The sequence below is a fragment of the Lepeophtheirus salmonis genome, chromosome 4 (genome assembly GCF_016086655.4).
Source record: "Lepeophtheirus salmonis chromosome 4, UVic_Lsal_1.4, whole genome shotgun sequence".
Taxonomy (NCBI): domain Eukaryota; kingdom Metazoa; phylum Arthropoda; class Copepoda; order Siphonostomatoida; family Caligidae; genus Lepeophtheirus; species Lepeophtheirus salmonis.
Genome location: NC_052134.2, coordinates 42,118,861 through 42,139,077, shown reverse-complemented (window position 1 = coordinate 42,139,077; position 20,217 = coordinate 42,118,861). Strand labels below are relative to the sequence as shown.

General features: G+C 27.4%; 1 protein-coding gene across 1 annotated transcript in view; it reads left to right on the top strand.

The window, feature by feature from the left end:
• LOC121115968 (zwei Ig domain protein zig-8) overlaps positions 1-20,217 on the top strand; it is an 80,557-nt gene that overhangs the window by 45,678 nt on the left and 14,662 nt on the right. The window contains exon 3 of the mRNA XM_040710155.2: positions 6,611-6,885. Within this exon, the coding sequence (XP_040566089.1) occupies positions 6,611-6,885 (275 nt within the window). The remainder of the gene's footprint in view (positions 1-6,610; positions 6,886-20,217) is intronic.

Genomic DNA, 20,217 nt, shown 5'->3' with positions numbered 1-20,217 from the left:
GAAACCCATCTCCGCCGTTGCAAGATTCTTTTGAACTCTTTTTTGATCTTTTGGGATCCCTACACCCATGACTACACCCCCCTCAACTACACATTTTGTGTACATGTCGAGGGGAAGGCCTGCAGTGTACGTTATCCAAACACTGAGGCCCTCAAAGCCACTGTTAGTTAGTACTGGGAAGGTATGCCAGAAGAATACGTCTACAGCGAGTGCCAGGCCTTTTCACGCCTGGAAGCCATCATTGCCGCTAAGGGCAGCTACATTAATGATAAGGAGAGCTCAGACATACATCTACTTATAGTATTAATTTTGTTGAAATTCTATTGCTAATTAGTAAATTATATCCTGGAGGAAGTATAAAATTAAATGTGTTAAGAGTTGGATGGACCACTCAGTGCTATAAAAATAGATTAGGTAAGGAAGGATATACTTGATTTGAAAAATAAGTGTGGACTATTCAACAATAACCCAACTCATTTGGTTTTTTAAATCAGCTCAGTTAATTGAATTGATTAATAATTAATCAAAAAATATCCTGAAAGGAAAAAACAACAACAACAACTTTATATTGGAATAATTAACTCGCTAATACTGTGACTATCTTCTCTTTTCCAATTCTTCTCTTTCTTCCAATATATTCTATACTAGATCCATGTTTGTTAACAACTGAAATTTAGATCAAAATATTTCCCAAATTGTTGAATCTAGATATTTATTTCTCTAGGGGTTCAAGTGTTAAGTAATTTATAGAAATGTTTGATCTTTCTTGAAATAGCGGTAATAATCAGCAGACGTTTACCAATTACAGAATATTCTCAAAGTATCTAAAATTATCCATTAATGGGTAAGTTCACTTATCTTTTTAACTGGCTAAGTTAAAGTTAATTATTACTTTATTTTTTAATAACTATTTGAGTACAGTTAATGTATTTTCCTATCAAAATTAATTAGTCAAGTTAAAGTTAATTTGGAGTTTAATTTTTGTAAATAGTTAATTTTAGGTTAATTAACTTTAAAGAAATTTAAGTTAAATTAACTTACCCAAACTTGGTTAAGTTAAAATTCATTTCCATATTAAAAAATAACTACTTAAGTTAGTCCATCCATAAATTTATCAGGGCTTTATAATAAATATTATTTTGTCGGTCTCCATGGCAGGGATTTTCTCTTCTTCCAATTGGACAATCAAGAAAAGAGATTCAATATTATAGATTATAGAATCAAACTCCCAACAACTTCTGTTTCGAAGTGAAAAAGAAATGCAAGATAAATTATGTAATTTTAAAATATATGTAAAATTATAAAATATTGTGGAAATAATATAAAAACAATTTTGTGTGGAATGACTCAGTTCCAAAGTTTGATAAAACAGATAGCGTTGACACACAATTTAACTAAATAATCCGAGAACTATTTCAAGAAAGTTTTTTTAGTATTTTAACAGAGAATAAAAAAATAAATTTAACTTTAACTAATTAAGTTGAGTTAAAGTTAAGATAATGCAGTTTAAAAAATAAACTAATTAAGTTACTGTTAAAATAACGTTGGTTTTACTTGTTAAGTTAAAAGTTAATTAACTAAACTGATTTACTTGGCTAAGTTAAGTTGCATTAACTTGCCCAACTCTGTAATTATCAGCCTATTTTATTAACGTGTTGATGTATTGATGTGCTCTAAGTTACATGTAAATACCAAGTATGTAAAATGTATAGCTATTCACAATAAATTAAATTTTTTTTACAAATATTAATTTTTATAAAAAATTAATAGCTTTTCACAAGGAATCATTTCTTTTGAAAAAAAAATTATATTTTCTATTTAAAAGCAAAAATTCCTCAATTGGGGGGTGCTACAGCCCCTCCGGCCCATTTCCTGCGGCCACCCTGTATTGGTTATTTTTATTAGTAGGAATTATTATAAAATTTGGAAGAATTAAGGGAAGTTGAGGGAATCAGGAATTTAATGTTGATACATTCATTCATCAAAGCTTTCTTTTTTGTAGTACACAATGTGTTTGTTATGTCTACATATACGTAGATATATTAGGGCGGTTCGTTTTTCAACTTTTTTGAATTTTATGGCTAATGTGGAAAGTTGTGATATTATATAGAAATTATCTATGAAATATTTCACTGCCTACAACACCATCTTTAGGTGGCATAATCAATATATCCAAATATTAATTAAGGCTGATTTTAATCTTTACGGGCGAAATAAAGAACCTTTTTCTCCTTTCAAACTTTGAAGAAGATGTGCTACCTAAAGATGGCATTATTGGGCAATGAAATTTTCCATAGGTTATTTTTTAACCTTTCCAAACTAACTGTAATCAAAATTCGAAAAAAGTTGAAACACAAACCGCTCTAATGTATATGTAAGAATATATTGTATGCAAAAAAACAAAAAAAAAAAAAAAAAAAAACACGAATTTTACGTAAGGTATTTAAAGTATTTTGTAGGCTAGAAAAAAGGAATTATTATTAATTTGCATTTTCTTTGCATGAGTACTTTAGAAGTTTGTATTTTATATATACTTTACAAAGAAGGACAAAAAAAAAATCGCATTTGTAAAATAATACAGAAGATAAAAGACAATACCTATCAAAATAAGAAGATAATTACTCAAGTGTGAAATGGAATATTATATACACATATTGAGAGTTCATATACTCATACATAGATTTGATATGATTTACCAATGTAAATATACCCTCGTGGCCTTTAAATCAGTTATATTTAGCCATTGGTTGATGGGTTAGTGTATTTGGAAAGATGTAAATATATTTTACTTGTAAATTTAGTCATGTTTATCTGCAGTGATAAAATATTTAAATACAAATTATCTTTTTAAATAATTTTTCTAAGTCCCTTTTCATATACTTTCAGAGTGCATTTTGTTGCACTATAATTTTTTTCTTTGCAATTACATTCAAGCAAGAAAATTGAATAATAAATCATTTGATATCCATAACAGATCGTTTTTTTTTGGAGCAAAATATAGCACTTTGTCTATTTATATGTGTATGTAGATATAAAATTTATAGAAAAATACTTGCTAAATGGTTATAAATTATGTCATTTTCAGTTATTCTGAACAAGAATTACACATACATATATATATTTAATGTGAAATAATAAAAGACAAATTAAGATGAAAGATATAATTTTTGTTATCAAGATTTTATTCTCAAATTGGACATACTACATATTTATATAATATGATATTTTGGATCCTTCACGAGTGTTTGAGTGTAATATTTATGTTTTCTTTTTAAAATAGGTAGTAAATTAACTATCCTTAAAACCCTAACGTGAATACTTTTCTGGTGTTTTTCAACTTTGCAACAAAGAAAAAGTTTTAGAATTACCATTTTTAAAGGGATTTATTCTTATAAGATATCATTGATCAATGTATTTGTATCGGATAACATTTTGAATGTTTTTCAACTATTTTTTGAAATTTATAATGGCATTGAATTTAATATTTTTATATCTTTCTGATGAAATAACTAATTTTATGGATTATAAGTCAGATAAAATAAGAAATATACAAAGATGGCATTTAAAAAAATAAAAGAAGATAAATCATAAAACTAAGTAAATGATTATAAAGTATTCATATCTTTAGAATCACTAAAAAGTAACTCCAAATAATGCAATACTTCTTATTTATTAAAAAAAGGAAAAAAAAATACTTAAATGAATGATGGGGTATAATTCCTCTAATATTGAAGGAAATAAATTAGTGATGTGACTATTAATCGGAATCAAGAATCGACAAATCGGGTGTTATGTCTGAAAATTGGATCAGCATCGGGAAAATTATGTTTAATTTTTCGATTAAAATTCTTATTTATTACTGATATTTAACTATTTATTACTTTTTAAGTTATGAAAAAAATAGCCTCCCCCCTCCCAATTAAGGAATATTTGCTTTTTACTAAAAAATGTAATATTTGAAATTTCATTTAATTTTTTTTTTTTCAAAAAATTTAATTTTCTGTGAATAACCATATTTTTTTTAATATTATTTAAAATATTAAAGATTTGGAATCGGCATCAGGGAAAGTTATGTATAGTTAGTAGCATTTCTTGGAAGAGCTGAAAGTTGGTGTGTGTTCTTCCAAGAGAGGATACTAACAAAACATAACATCAATAAACGCTAGTAGTTACATCTATTGGACTTTTCACGGAATTTTTGAATGACCCTAATATATGGAACATAAGTCAATGGGTTCCAATTTCAGCAGTTTACGAACAGAGTCCAGCCAGCAACCCTTGACATTCCTCATCCATACTAGGGACCAGGTTTTTTTATCAAAGTAGACTGCAGCACAGTAGTGTACCGCAATGAATAGCCATATAATTGACCTTATATATTTTTGCATCAATTAATCAAAAAATTAATCGTTATTTTCTAAAAAAAACAAAAACTTGATTCAAATCATATTCTCATATCTCACAAAACTTTAACAATAGAGCTTTGCAACCGATCACATAGCAAAAATTAACGTTGTGTTTACAATTCGGCTTATATCGACTTCTAGATCAACAGTTGAGGAATCAATATTAATTTTATTTATACTTGGTATATGGATGATGATAATATGTGAATTTTTCATTTTCTTATACTAGAAATATACATATGTGGCCCGTCAAAACAAAAACAAGCCAAAATAATAATTTTCAATTTTTATTAACAAATTAAATCTCATTAACCTTTGAAAGCGCTGCAAATTACACTTAAAATCGTCAAAATGGATTGATGCGATATAAGATTGAGAAATTGATAAAGTTTTTAAACTATAGCTGAAATTCTTGGGTATATAAGCGCAGCCCAACAATTTGAAAAAAAGTCCTATAATTGACTCCAATATATCTATTGGATATTAGGTTGTATATATATTAAGTAAAATATTTAATTGGATTTTCACCTTTTCTTGGCTTTTGTTCGATATAATTTTTATGTTGACATACTCCATATGTGAGAAACAAACATATGTATATTCAAAGTCAAAAAGAAAGTATCAAAGCACAGTAATCTGCATTTTTTTGGAGATGTTTTGATACCAAAATTTACAGTCCGTTCCCGCCCTAACTCTTAAGGATGCAGCCAATCAGAAACAAAATCCGTCCGATTAAACAATATTTGCTAAATGACATCATCATCCAACAATCTTAACTAATTTTTATATAAACAATAAATACTTTAGTTAAGCTTAAATTAAGAATAATGACAAACTATTCTCGTTCATTGAAAAATGCTTAAAGTTAGACTAACTAAACTAATTCAATTGGTAAACTGAGGTAATTTGATACAATATTAGCGAAATAATGCCTGGTTGAGGGCGTTCTATAACGTTTTTCAAAGACTGATAACAAGAATGAGACTGATTTTAAATCTACTGGAGAACGTTTTCCCGGCATTGCAGGGATATTAAGAAATTAAAATTAATTCTAACTCTTCTTCTTCATATAAAACAAAAAATAAAGATCGTAAAACTTTAAAAATTATTCTCGCTGCATGTTGGTATGTAATTTTATTAAGCACACAAGGACAGATATCAATTATGAATTTGATATCCATTGCACTCAATGACGACATTCAAGTGGTCACGTAAGGTGGAGGAGCACACTGGCAATGTAGTCCCCTTCTCATGAGCTGCCACTCCTTCTCTACGGAGGAATTCAGGTCGGTAACATTGCTGTGGCGTAATCTGCAGGCCTTGGACTCGACTTGCCAAAAGATAGAGTAATCCAAAGGATTGGTGTTGGCACTCTGAGGGCCAGAAGTTCTTGGCCCAAAACTCCATATTCTTTTCCATCCAGGCTTGTACAACATTGGCTGTGTGGGAAGTTGTTACATCACAACCGAACATCCAGACAAATTCTCAGCTTCAGTAAAATCTGTCTTCAGAACACAAAATCCATCCGGAACAATGGTCTTGGGCGTTGTCGAGTCTGTTCTCTCATTTTTGTGGAGAGGAAGTACAATGTCTCAATGCAGATGCTTACATCGAAACTTTGGATAAGAAAGTGCTACCTTGGGCCCAACATTATTTTCAGATGTTTTTGTTAAATAAATGTCTTCACAAAACCTCTCTTTAAATTTTATTTTTGAAAAAAATAGAATGTGTACCATTAAATAAGATCAACCCTGTAGATGATAATAATTACATTACTATATCACAACAGGTCTCAATTTTGAGGACAATGTATACTTAATTATTTGTCTCATTCAAATACACTATGACTGTATTAAAACATAAAATTGAGAAGATTGGGGGAATTACATAGTACTTTCTAGACGTGTCAAGTCTTTTAAAAAAACTTATACACATTTGATCAAAATAAAATCCTAAACACCTATCTACATTAGGTATACTTTACCCTAAAAGAATTAATTACAGAAACTTCTTTTTGCGAAACTTATTTCTATATTAGTTTAATTTTTTTCAATCAATAATAAAATAGATTTAATTAACTTTTAGAGTTGTAAAACGATCAATAATTTCTTTTTTATAACTATGTACATATGTATTGTAAATAAAACTTCAATTCATTACTAAGAAAATTGATTCATATTCCTTTTGTTTGTTTGTCTTTATAGGAGGAGTGAGCCTGGAGGAGCCCTTGTCAGCTATATCCGCCATTAAGATACATAGTAAGAATGGTTGGCGTTTGAATGCGAATCAAGTGAGTGAGCCCCCTACTGGATTGTTTTTAGATGAAGTTGATGACGTTGTGGATCCCTTACTGTTTTTGAACTTTAGTATCCCTGAAAAAGGTCCATATTTTGACTTAACTCGAACACGAAATGTATCAGCACTGAAAGGAGTTACAACAAAATTGGTTTGTCGAGTTCGTAGGCTCGGGGATTTGGAGGTGAGTCGGTTTATTTGATTATCATAAATAGATATCAATAATGCACGGAAAGTTGAAAGGTCTAGTTATACATTCCTCAAAAAATATTATCTAGTTTAATTTTCTCAATTTATAACTCGAACTCCATTTTTAACTGTTACGACTGACCTCGACTACAGGACAATTAAATGTAATCATACATATTGTAAATGCAATTTTTGGATAAAATACGGGAATTTTTTAAATAGGCTGTAAAAATGGTCAACATATTTAGGTTAGGTAAAACATAACAAAAATTTGTTATTTGAAACAGATTACGAAAATAGTAAAAAACTAAATCGTATATAATTTCAAAGGATTTACTGCTTTTCGAAGTTTTGTATAAATCTACGTTTGAACAGATTTAAACCCTATATCTAAGAAGTACAAATAAAGCTTATTATCTACCACAAAACCTTCGATTTTTTAATTAAAATGTACAGAAATAGCTATTTTGATAGTGATTTTATTGTTTTTTTTTAATTACTGTTGCTAAACAAAAATTTTCAGATACCAATTTTAAGAAACGACATTAACTTGATTATATTGGTCAAGACAGATTTCAAATTATGAAGTAATGAAGATGGTAAAATCAAATTCAGATATTTAATAAGAGATAAATATGATTTTGCACCAAAGGTTCAATTCCAACGGTAACTTAATATTATTCAACTTGGGAAAGTATATTTTATTTACAAAAGTACTTCAATTTGAAAATATAAATAAAAATACACTTTTATTATTCACTTTTTTATTGTTTTGGACATAAATATGTGAAAACGTAAATTTTCCGAACTAAAAAGAGAGAATTTGATTTATCTTGTATTTCTGTAGCAAAGAAAAACAAAACATGGACAGAATACTCAAATATGTGTATGTTGTGTTAAATTTTGGAATGTTAATTTCAAACAAATTTTAAGGAAATAACAATAAGTGCTTCAACTGTCCCCGATCTTGACCTACGTCATACACAAATATACATAGTAATACCCTAATTGACATTATGAAGAAAAAAAATGTAATCAGATAATTAACTAAGCATAACATTTGTATACTTATAATTAAAGAAACACAATCAATTTTAGAAAGGCATTTTGAAGTATACTAATAAAATCAAGTCATGTTGTTTTGTAAATATAATTTGATTGGCTAATGATTTGACTCTATAATTTACATAGTTATTCAACGTCAATATCATAAATTTATTTTACCTATATATATATATACATATGTAGTTATGCGTATATATTTAAACAAAAGTATATGGTTGAACAAAACTTGTAACTACATACATGATCAACGTGTCGATATCCATACCAAATAATATTATAAGGTGGAGAAAAAAACGCAAATACAATGCATTCCTCATTTTCTAGGAAAAAAATACCACAAGCTAAAAATCATTTATTAATTTTTTATATTGTAACATAGAAGAAAAAATAATAATGTTGTATTAATTCAAAATTTCAAGTTCTATCGGATTCAAGTTTTTAAGACTTTCCACATAATGTGTAATGTGGTTTCTTCTTTTTAATGCATCAACTTTTCATTTTTTTGTCTCGTCTTTGTCACATTTGGTTTCGTTTTTATTTCGTACAGATAGGAAAATGTTTGTTTAGTTAGATTCAATGTTCAAAAAAATTATTTTGTTTTGTCTTTATCTCATAATTTCCATTAAAAAAAACAAATGTCAGCTGCGGATAGAGTAAATATGTCTTAAGATTGTGGAGTTTTATTGTTCGTTCAAGTGATTATAGAAAACTGACAAATCATTACTCAAAAGGTTCAAGTTTTGATTATTGAAGTTCAAGTAAAGTCAAATTTTCTTAATAATATTTGAAGTGAGTTTGAGTAATTTTCATAAAATTGTCGAGTTTATTTTAGTCGTATCTACACTCAAATCCAACACTTAATAATAATGAAGTACACAAGCTAAAAAAGGATTGAGTATATATTTCAAAATAGTGACGAAATATATAAGTAAATTTGTTTATTTTTTGTCAAATGCCTTTTTATCCTAAGGTTTATTTTTCATCAGATAGGAGTATCTGTGTTTTTTTCCTACGAGGACTTTTTTCTACTACCTAAATATTTGTATGTTAGAATAGAAGAAATCAAAAAAGTCCATTTTTTAAGATAGACCTACGTCTTTATTTAATACCATAATTATTAATCTCCGAAACCAACACTTAATAATAATGAAGCCTTAGCTAGAAAAAACAAAATTGGGTCAACCTCAAGACAAAATTCTCAAGGATAAAATCTGATATATGGTTTCAAAAATGATTATATAACATAGAATACATTTTTCATAGCTTTCGAAATCAATTAGTTCATTCTTATACGTTGTGACGTTTATCAGTATGAATTATGACAAAAAAGTCAGATATTGGCTGTCAGTACAAACGGTGGAAGTCTCAAAGCGTTTAGTTAAAAAAACCAAAAAAAAAACCCTTTCATTTAATATTATTTGATCATTAAATAGACATCAAAGAAATATTCATACCTAAATATATATATTCATGTATAATTAAAAAAAAGTTTTTGGGTTAATACTTGTATAAAAAAATTAATAAAATAATTTAATTAGTCATAGTGCTTGAGTATTATTATTTTTTGAATTTTAACTATCCATTTCTTGTTCAGTAACTGTGTTTAACGGGTACATTGTATAAGTTTGCACGTACATCATACTTTCTCTTTCTATTTCAAAGTTGAAGACAGAGATAGTTGAAAATCAATTATCTCAGGGTAAAACATATTAAGGAAATTATATTATGAGGAATATATTATTGGAGTATTAAGAGAAGGAACTCGACTCTTTTGATATATTTGGACAATTAGCAGTTTGGAGGATCAAAAAAGTAAATAAAAGGTCTCATTATGTAGAAGAGGCTGTAAGTTTGTCCATTATAAAGTATTCTGAGGGAGGGGACTCGGAGTCGATCCGTGGACCGATGGATGAGTTAAGAAAAACATTACAACTTTTTCTTGTATCTACCATGAACTGGATAAACCAGGATACCAGGAACCAGGATAAATGTAATAGATATCGCAGAGAAGAGCTTCTATGTATACAATCAAATCCATTAACTCTTGAAGCACAAATTTACAATAAACATACATAAATAGAAATATAAAATACAAAATCCAATGATTTTTTCATCCTACGTTGAAAGTTATTCAAGAAGTTGGGATGGGATCGGTTGAGACGAGTTCCATCTCCTCCTTCTCCTAAAATATATTCTTTGCTTTACAAAACGTTGCTTCGCTATACTTAGCAAAGTTATTTCGTTATTATTAAAAGGTTTAAATAATTAAAATTCCACAAAGATGATAATGCCGAATTTAATATTAAGTTATTGTATTTAATTAATGAGAATAGCAAAGTACAATAGACAGATTTGAATTACCTTTAATTTTACCTGTTCAAAGATAAATGCACTTAAATTGAATTATATTACTATTTAAATCTTTAGAAAGAAATAAAGAAGTATCATTCCTACATATACAAACACCTTTGCCAAACAGCTTATTGTTTCTCTCAAAGTTTTCAATGAAGAAAAAGTTGGCATATCTTGCTCAAAAGAAACATACTTCTGTTAATGCGTAATACATTTAGTCTACACTTGAAATAATCTTTAAATTTCTTATTCAATTCTAGTATTGCTTCACCAGATGATAACAAATCTGTAGTTAGTTAGTTTGTTTTTGTACCAAATCTAGTAATTGTTAATTTTCAATTTGAATTTTTTCAGTATTTTTACTTTTTTCTTATAGGTTTGAACCAACTATTAAATATATATCAATATCTCACATAGTAGCAATATTGATTTGTTTTCAAATCTATTGAAGAAACATATAAATTGATTCTTTTATAAGATATTATTCATTTTTGATTGAACTTAATCTAGAGAAATCTATGCTTAAAAGTGATTAATATTCAAATCAATATTGGAACTTAAACTTTAATTATTTATGTTTTTCATAAATTACTTTGGTGTTAAAACAAATTTTTAACGAACAGTGTGTTCAGCATTGTCGGCGCATGTACGATTTTGTTTAAATTGAGCATACCATTCAATACTAGCTGGTTTCCTGGCTCCGAGTCCTCATGATGGTTATCAAGCCACTGTTTGACTTCTATAGTATTTTTTACCTTTAAAAAAAACAGTACTTAATCAACACATGGAATTTTTTTTATATCAATTGTCTTGAAAATTACAAAACTAAGGTCCCTAAAGCGACTGTAACCTCTAAACAAACGATGTCAATACAATGAAATTATAAGACATACTGTTTGAAGGTTAGCTATAACAGGAAATTATGTGGATTTCTCATCATTGTTACTACATATATATATGGCATCTAGGGGACCTATTGAGTAACTTTATACAACACACTTTTTTTCTTTAAATAAATGTTTGAAATTTTTTGGTGTTCAAATTATGGCTAAACTTTTAAGAGTGTTTGGTAATTTATTCGCTTCAAAAGTTTTTCAATCAAAGGATTTATTCTAAAGAAAGTGTATTTTAATGGAGACAATATTTAACATCAAATATTAGTTGTACTTGGATAAAGACCATCTTATGTGAGACCAAGAATTTGAGGAATCAAGTTTATAATTAATTTTAAATAATTAAAAAAAATCTAAAATAACAATTTCTTTGATCATGTTCATATCAACAAGATCGCTAATAAATTCATTATAAAAATTATTTCTCGAAAGTTTAATAATATATAATAGCGTCAAAATCTGTCCAAAAAGTGAATGCCAACATTGGCTGATTATCAGTTACTTTGGGTAAACTTTGGTTTGTTCCATTTTTTGATGGTATGTCGGGAAATACAATAAAGATCAGCATTACAATTCCTTCTGAATCGGTCTATACTCTTATTATTATATAATCGTCATTTCTAAATATTATCATTTGTAAATTCAAGGTTCAAATATATATATTTAGTCATATATGTATACTTAGATTAGGCGAAAAAAAAACAAGTACTTCAGATTTAAATAATGTATTCAATATTTGTGCAAGAACAAATACATTCACATTTAAAAGGTCTTATGAGTTTTAAAATGAGGAATGCATGAATATATTAGAAATGAATTATGTTAATACATGAGTATTTCACGATATTTACTAATTTTCAGGCTGTTTTTTTTTACAAACTAACTACATTAATTTCATTTTTAGCTTTTGAAATAATAAAAACAAATTGGTTGTTAAAATATTTTTTTATTGGCCTAAAATGGGAAATTGATTACTTTTTTACAAATCCTTCTCCCCAATCTTCATAGAGTCGTAAATTTTAAGCAATTTCGATAGGTAAAACAATACAAATATTAAAAAGAATGACATGGTAATGGGGAGAGTAGCTTACTTTTCTGACATTTCATTAGATTAAACTGTTCAAGAGGGAAAATTGTACAAGAACCACATATAATAAGAAGCTATTCAGATTGCCAACAAAAAAATATCTCGCACTTCAGTAAATGCCTTGAATTTACAACTCTCTATATATGATGAATTGCTACAAAACAACAAATATATTTGTTTTTGTTTGTTAGTTATATAAAATTAGGATTAAAAATAACCATGAAAGTTGTAATTGCATTAGACATATATATGTTATTCTTTTTTTCCCCATCTCACAAGTATATAATCTTTGAACATGTAACATGAAGATTGTACCGTCTAGAATGTACGGGTACAATTCCAAATATTTAAGTAGGGCATATTAAGTTATTCTGGCTTCAGAGAAGAATATAATGATTAATGGCAAACCCTATACGTGAATAAATCTTATATTCCATTAGATTATTTGTACATAATAAGAGTATGTGCTATGTATGAGGAGGAACAAAAGAGTCCAACTGATTATTCAGCCATGAAATATAAGCCTAGAAATATCTTAAGTAGATTTACATATATATGTGACAGTCTTTTTATCATATATTGTACAAATGTCATAAGAAGAAGTATACACAAAAATATATACATAAATTTATAAATATTGCTTTCAATCATAGAAACAAACGTTTCATCTCCATATTTCCTTGTATATATAAATTCAGTTGTTTTTATAACCAATATTAAATAGAATGAGCACTAGGTAGAGCGCAAACCCTCCCCTTAAAACCAAATTGAGTGATGTATCGTGTCGATTATGCATTTTGTAATACCTTCCCCCTCAAAATGTAATGGCCTCCTACTCTGACCATATTATAATCCTAGTAACAAGTTCGATCTGTAATTTTCACCCTAATTCTGGCGTATTACAAAGAAACAGAGGGAAAAACACGTCACTTCATTGGCGCTGGTAATAATCTAAAAGGAGCACCTGGTATTGCTCAGACTTATTAAGCGTCGACTACAAACACACTTTGCTCGAATAATAAAGATATTATGTAGCCCAATTTCATTTTCTAATATGAAATGCTAAGCTTTTTGCTCGTTGCTACATAGTTATTTCTTATATCAAATAGTAAAACAGCTCTAAAATATTATGTACAAACTTAAAAATATGGCTTTTACATTTTTTATTAAAAAAATATGAAAATAAGATTTTAAAGCTATTCACAGAAAATTATACTTTTTGGAAAGAAAATTCAAAAATAAAATTTTAAAAATCCACAGGTATTAAAAAAAAAAAACATTTCTTTGAAAAAAAAAAATCCATAGTTAATTATAGAAAATTAAACTTTTTGGAAAAAAAAATGAAAAATTAGATTTTTTGAGAAATAATTTCAAAAATTAATTTTTTCCTTTGCTGCTAATTTGCCGGAATTGCCTTTTTTTAAAGAAAATTAATTGTGGAAAAAATAAAACTAACCCCAATGTTGATGTAAATTTTTTTATTCTGACCAAAAAAAGTTCTTTTACAAAGCAAAAATTCTTTTAGGTTATTTTTTAGTGGCGGGAAGGAGTTCCAGTCAAACCCCTCGAGCACACTCATGGGAGCAGCAAACTTTTCTCCAATAATATATCTTGGCCTAAGTTTTTATTTAAAAATCTTAATTATTTCAAAGAAAATTATAAAAAAATTTAATTTAAAGTTCTAAAAAATTATAACAAATTGTAAGCACAGATACTACAGAACTTTTTACACCAACAATGTTTGTAGTAGTTCCTTCTTTCATTAAAATATATAAACTCTTTTAACTATGAACTTTTTAGCAGGAAACGTATAAATAATCATGTTTATTAATATATATATATATCTTTTTTTAAATATGACGCACTCGTTGCTACATTGTTTTTCATAGATCAAGTAGTTACACAGAAAGAAAATATTATCCGTGGACTAAAAAAAAGCTCTTAACAAACAAACATTCACATTTTGCACGAATAATATAGGTGTAATTTTATTATTCCTATTTTTTGCATTGCAACATATTTTTCTATATCTAAAGTATTTTTCTCATAAATTATTCAATGAGAAAAATAAATAAACTCCAGTTAAATAATAGTATTAAAAAGTTTATTCTTTAAATTTAATTATTCATTTATTTATATAATATATCTTTAATTAATTCAAATCGGGGGGGGGGGGGAATATTAATTTTAAACTTATCCGCCTTACTTTTTCAATAAAATATATATAATTTAAAACAAACAGTTGAGTAGGAAAGTATATTTAGAATTTATATTTATTTTTCAAATATTGTCCAACAACACTCAAGCCTGTAAGAATTATTTTCTCGAAAATGAGTCTGAATTATGTATGTCTATTTAGATTAATGAATCCTCAAATTGCACATAAGTGTCTAAAAAGTTCCCGCTCATAGTTTTAAAATATGATGTATTGGATCCAAATAAAGTATCATAAATCAAATTAAGTTTTTAAACCAGGCTAACAGTCCTGGGTATCTTAACTCATCCCAATAATACACTTGTCTATGAACAAAAGTGGGTCGTTTATAATATATATTCATGGAGTAAAAATAGATTTATTTGGAATATCCCTTTTTTGGTTGGGTTTCATTCAATATTACTTTTTGGCTGAATCACCCCATTTACTGGTTGCCAAAGCAAATTGTATCGCACCAATTAGAGCTCCATAAAGCTTGCAATCGATGTTGTTCAATAAAAAAGAAATTGTTTCAAAATTTATCAGCTTTAATAAACTGTATTATTGATTTGAAGACGTCAACAAACAACGCCAATGGAGGCAAAAAGGTAAAAGATTGCAGATTTTATTTACGCCCAATACTCTGTAAAGGACGTCATGGAAATTGTAAATTGCTCTATTGCCAGGAGAGTCAATAACTGCAATGAGGACATCTGTCCATGTTTTGAAATATTTTTATTTATTTCAATTTGAGTCTCCTAATTTCTGGACAGACCCATTATACATTTGTTAAATTTAGTCTTGAGAATTTACTAGATGTCAGTATAAATTACTTATAGTAAATCAATAGTAATAGTCACAACTCTTAATTGTTAAGTTGTAAATCATTCATTATTCAGGATCGAAATGACTGAAACTGTATAAGATAATTGAAATTTTATTTTATAACAAGTGAAAAAGTTTAAATGATTATAGGAAAATTTATTTAAAAAATAGATTCAAGTCCAATAAAGCCGCAAGATGAGTAAATTTTCAAGTCTTCAATATATTGAAATAATTCTAGTACCCACCATTTCGAAGGGAGGCATAAAGGAAATTTACTCCAGGCTCCGGTCACACTAAAATTGACACATTGTTCCTTTATTTCACAATTATTATATGTCATTGCCCTTAAGATATCGTTCAAATTTATAATTATATCTCTGTCTATTTTCGAATGCATTATAAAAAATAGTATATTTTTTTAGTAATTTGAATAACTACAATTACTTTACTGCATGAATTGCATGTAACCAAAAATATATATTTTTATATTAGTCATAAAGATTATGAGTACTTTCACATTGTTAAATATATATATATATCTTATAAATCCCTCATCAAAAGAAATCAATTGTTGAAGAGTCATATAATTGTATTTTCGTGATTAAAAGTTCCCAAGAGGCAGTTCACGGGTCAAATCCAGTCCTTGGATCTATTGTCTTCCCTAAGAAAAAAACAACAGGGTGAAGGAAAGAATTGAATAAACTATTTTAGATATTAAATAGTCGTGAGTAGGTTTGTATTCAATAAACTGTAAGAAAAGAGGCGACAAACATTTGAATGGTGGAAACAAAAATTATTACTTTGAATATTGATTGGTTTAATTTTTTTTATTTGGGTAAAATCATCTTTTGTGTTGCATGATATTTTTAAAGAGAAAATGTTCAGTTTTATTTTCCTTAGGCTCCACACTTTTTTAATTCATGTTTTTGGGTTCATTTTTAATTCCACCTTCTAATTAAACATTTTATTCCAAGAGTTTATTTAATTTAGAAAAGTAATAATAATAACATGGTCACCCCGACAATTTCAAAAATGTTTCGGAGGAAGTGAACTTAGGTGTACTTACGTATTTCAATGTCAGGGGAGAGGATATTAGCACAAGCCTCACTCCATATTTATCGTTAGCATAGACAAGAGCTATTCTTATGTGGATTTTTAATGCTACTCTGAGTCTAGCATTTATACATCATCAGTATGATTCTTTGTCTTTCATCAACATACGAACTCTTATTAACACTTAATACTTAGATGTGACCTCCACAAGAATTAAAGAATCGTGGCTGCAGCTTGAGGAAAAAACAGAAAAAGTATCAAATTACTTGTACCCATTTTGACCAAAATATTGATATTGTGACAATTTAAATTCAAACGTTCAAATTATGCAATTAATGTAAGCCTCAATGAACTAAGTCATTAAGTGTCCATTGCTACATATGTAACAAAACAAAAAGGAAGCTTATCTGCATATTTTAATGACTTTGTAACTTCACACTAAATAAAAGTCTTATTGCATATTTTTCATGCTCTATAAATACATAGACTGGAAAAAATAATCATTAAAATATTTTATCCTACAACTTTAATCCTCAAATTGCCCATATAAATTATGAGATGAAATATTAAAAATATGTAACAGCTCAAGTAGGGATCTCATTTTATGATTCTTTTGTTTATTTATATGTGAGCAATTTTTGCATTTGTACTCTTAAATACTATGATTTCTTAAATTATCAAAGTAACTAATGAAGTTAATTTATTATTTCTTATAATTAGGAGTAATTTCAAGCTTATTGCTATTTTTGCAAAAAATAATGATATATAAAAAATGAGATTTTCCCCTCTCTAACCACTCTATTAGCGATAGCCATCGAAATACACTTTTTTATTTTTATTTAAAGAAAAAATAGACTGTATGTATTCAAAGGTAGAACACATATATGATCAATGACTATATTTACAATTGACCTTTTTGGAATCATGCCATCAAAATTCCTTTTTATAGTACTGTCTTTTTCATAGCTCTTCGCTTTATTTTGATTAAATAAGGACTACGAATGCATTATAAAACAAATATCTTTTTTCTTCACAATTTTGAATGATGATAATGACTTTCTAGTATGAATTGCATGTAGTTAATCAATGAATTTATTTTATGTGTCAGCCATTAAGCTTATCAGTTTTGTAATCCAGTTTAAATAAATATTCAACTTATAAATTTATAAGAAAATAAAATATGCAAAAAAAGTTAGTTGCTATTATTTTGTTACTATCCATTTATGAAATGTGGGAAAAGGAATTAGATTCTGATTCTCAATTCCGAGCCAAAGCTCTTAAAAAACAAGAAGGAATCAAGTCTTTTGTCTATTTTTTTATGCTCAACAACAATTTTGGTTACAAGAAAATTTTCAAAAAAATAATTTTTCAAGAATAGCTATGGATTTAGGAAATTTATTTTGAATAATTGTGGATTAAAAAAAAATCATAAAATTTAATATTCGAAGTTTCTTTCCCAAAAGTTAATTTTTCAATTTTTTCCCCAAACAGTTAATTTTTCAAATTTTTTCCAAAAAATATTTATATTTAATTAGGAAATACATAGTTATATTATATTTATTTGATTCTAAAAATAGTGAACTTCCAACAGTGCAAATGGGAATAACGTAAATTGTAAAATTTTGAACTATAAAATTGGATCAAAACTTACTGATAGTCCTGGGCAACCTATGTAGTCACATTACAGTAAGAAATCATTCTTAACTTTTACAAACATTATATAGGGACGGGAAAATCCAAAAACTACGCTTAAATTTTTCCTGAGAAAGCCTAAAATTAACGGTAAAATTATTTCTATTGACTGACTTTCAATTTAATGAATTCGGATAAAAGTTGAAGCCATTTTTTCGTAACATTTTAAAAATCCTGATTTTGTGCGCGAAAAATTCCCAAAGATAATGGATTGAAGGTCAATATAATTAATTTACCTCTCAAATTTGGATATGTCTCCAGACAAGACCGCAAAAGATATGGCCTACTACTAAAAAAAAAAATATTCTGGATAAGTATTGTCTCACTACATGCCACAAAATTAGAGTTACAGATCCATTAAATAAAAGGAAATCAATATTTTTGCAAAAAAAGTTGTATTGGTATTTTGATACTTTTCGTCTAAAAATATATATTAATACATTTTGTAAATAACACTTATAATAGTGTTTACAAGTTATTTTTTCTAGGTTAGGAAACATAAATTCGGTGGTTCCTATATCAGTTGAGTTGTCTTGTTCTATTTATTTGAGTTATTTTGGTATTTAAAAAAAAAAGTACATTGGGTTAAAAATAATATATTAGTAAGATAAAAGATTTGAAACTTTAAGTTTATATAAGTGTCTGTAACATGGATAAAGAAATCAGACCAAGAGAAATTAATTTTAAACTAAAAATTTTATATATTTTTTTTATAAAAAAAATTTCCTTTATTGTGTCTATTTAAGGATTTGTATTTTATACTATTGAATGGAATAAAAAATTGTCTGAAGAGAGAGAGAGAGATAATTAAAAAGTCAACTATTTCATACAACCGACTGTAGTTTTAATGAATAATCCTAGGATACAATTTTTATAGAATACCTACGTATAAAATAGTTCTAACAATTAGATACTTATACTGTTTACAATTTGATAATTTTTTCCGCTAGTAGGTATTTACTTTTATAATGGTTAAACCTATTTTTACTTTTTTTTTACTTCTCATTAAAATAATTGAAAAAGTTTGGATTTTAAGATGTAAGAACTATTTTCTTCATGTACACTGTGTAGATATATAATAACGCCACTCAATGTTTTTTATACCTTTCGTATTCAGCAAGAAATAACATTTTCTACACATCCCGTTTTAAGTAAGATAAAACGCATGTAATTATAAAAATCTGCATTTCCATTAATTTACTTTTAAAACGTAGGTACTAGTGATAGGACAATTAATCGGAATCGGTGAATCGAGTGTTTTTTCTGGAGTCGGATCGGAATAATAACATTTTATTTGCTATACCGATTCTTATTTTTACTTTTCTAGGTTATGAAAAAAAAAAAAAAAAATCCTCCTCCAAAATTAAGGAAATTTTGCATTTTACTGGAATATATTTAATATAATATTTCAACTTTTTGTTAACAATTGTAGATTTTCGAAATATTTCCCCTAAAATTTCATTTTTTGTGAACAGCTGTGGATTTTTTGAATTTTTTTTCCAAACCAAGTAATTTTTTGTGAATAGGTGTAGATTTTTGAAAAAAAATTTAATTTTTCAATTTTATTCTAAAAACATTTCTGTTTTTGTTTTAAAATGCATAAACCCTCTAAAATATAGTTTTGTGAATGCCACTGATGGGAAAATGGTGTTTTTTAAACACCATTAATTAAAATATTAAAGAAACAGAATCGGTATTGGATTTTTTTTTTGGATTCGTCCCATCATTAGTAGGTATCCAATTATGATGATGTTCATAGCTTCTTAGACATGACTTAGAATGAGTTGGTATATGCTATTCATATGAACATAATCGTAAATGTAATCTTATTAAAAAATTCTAAAGAAATTGAGTTGTCAGTCATATTTTGTTATGATGCTACAACATATTTGTTTATCTATAAAATATGATGAATACAACAGCATTGGAAAAACGTATAAAGAAACACAAATTGGATTTTTGTATGGTATAATTTAGAAAGTTACAATTTATACATTAATGGAGGGGAGGCAATTTCCTTCAAGACTACAAAATAGGTTTGCAAGCCTTCCATACTCAACGCTGCTGCATTTCCTATACAACTACATACATTCCAAATAATATACCATATAGTGATTGTTGTACATCCCATAGCCTTTACAATTCACATCGGTTATGCAATGTGTT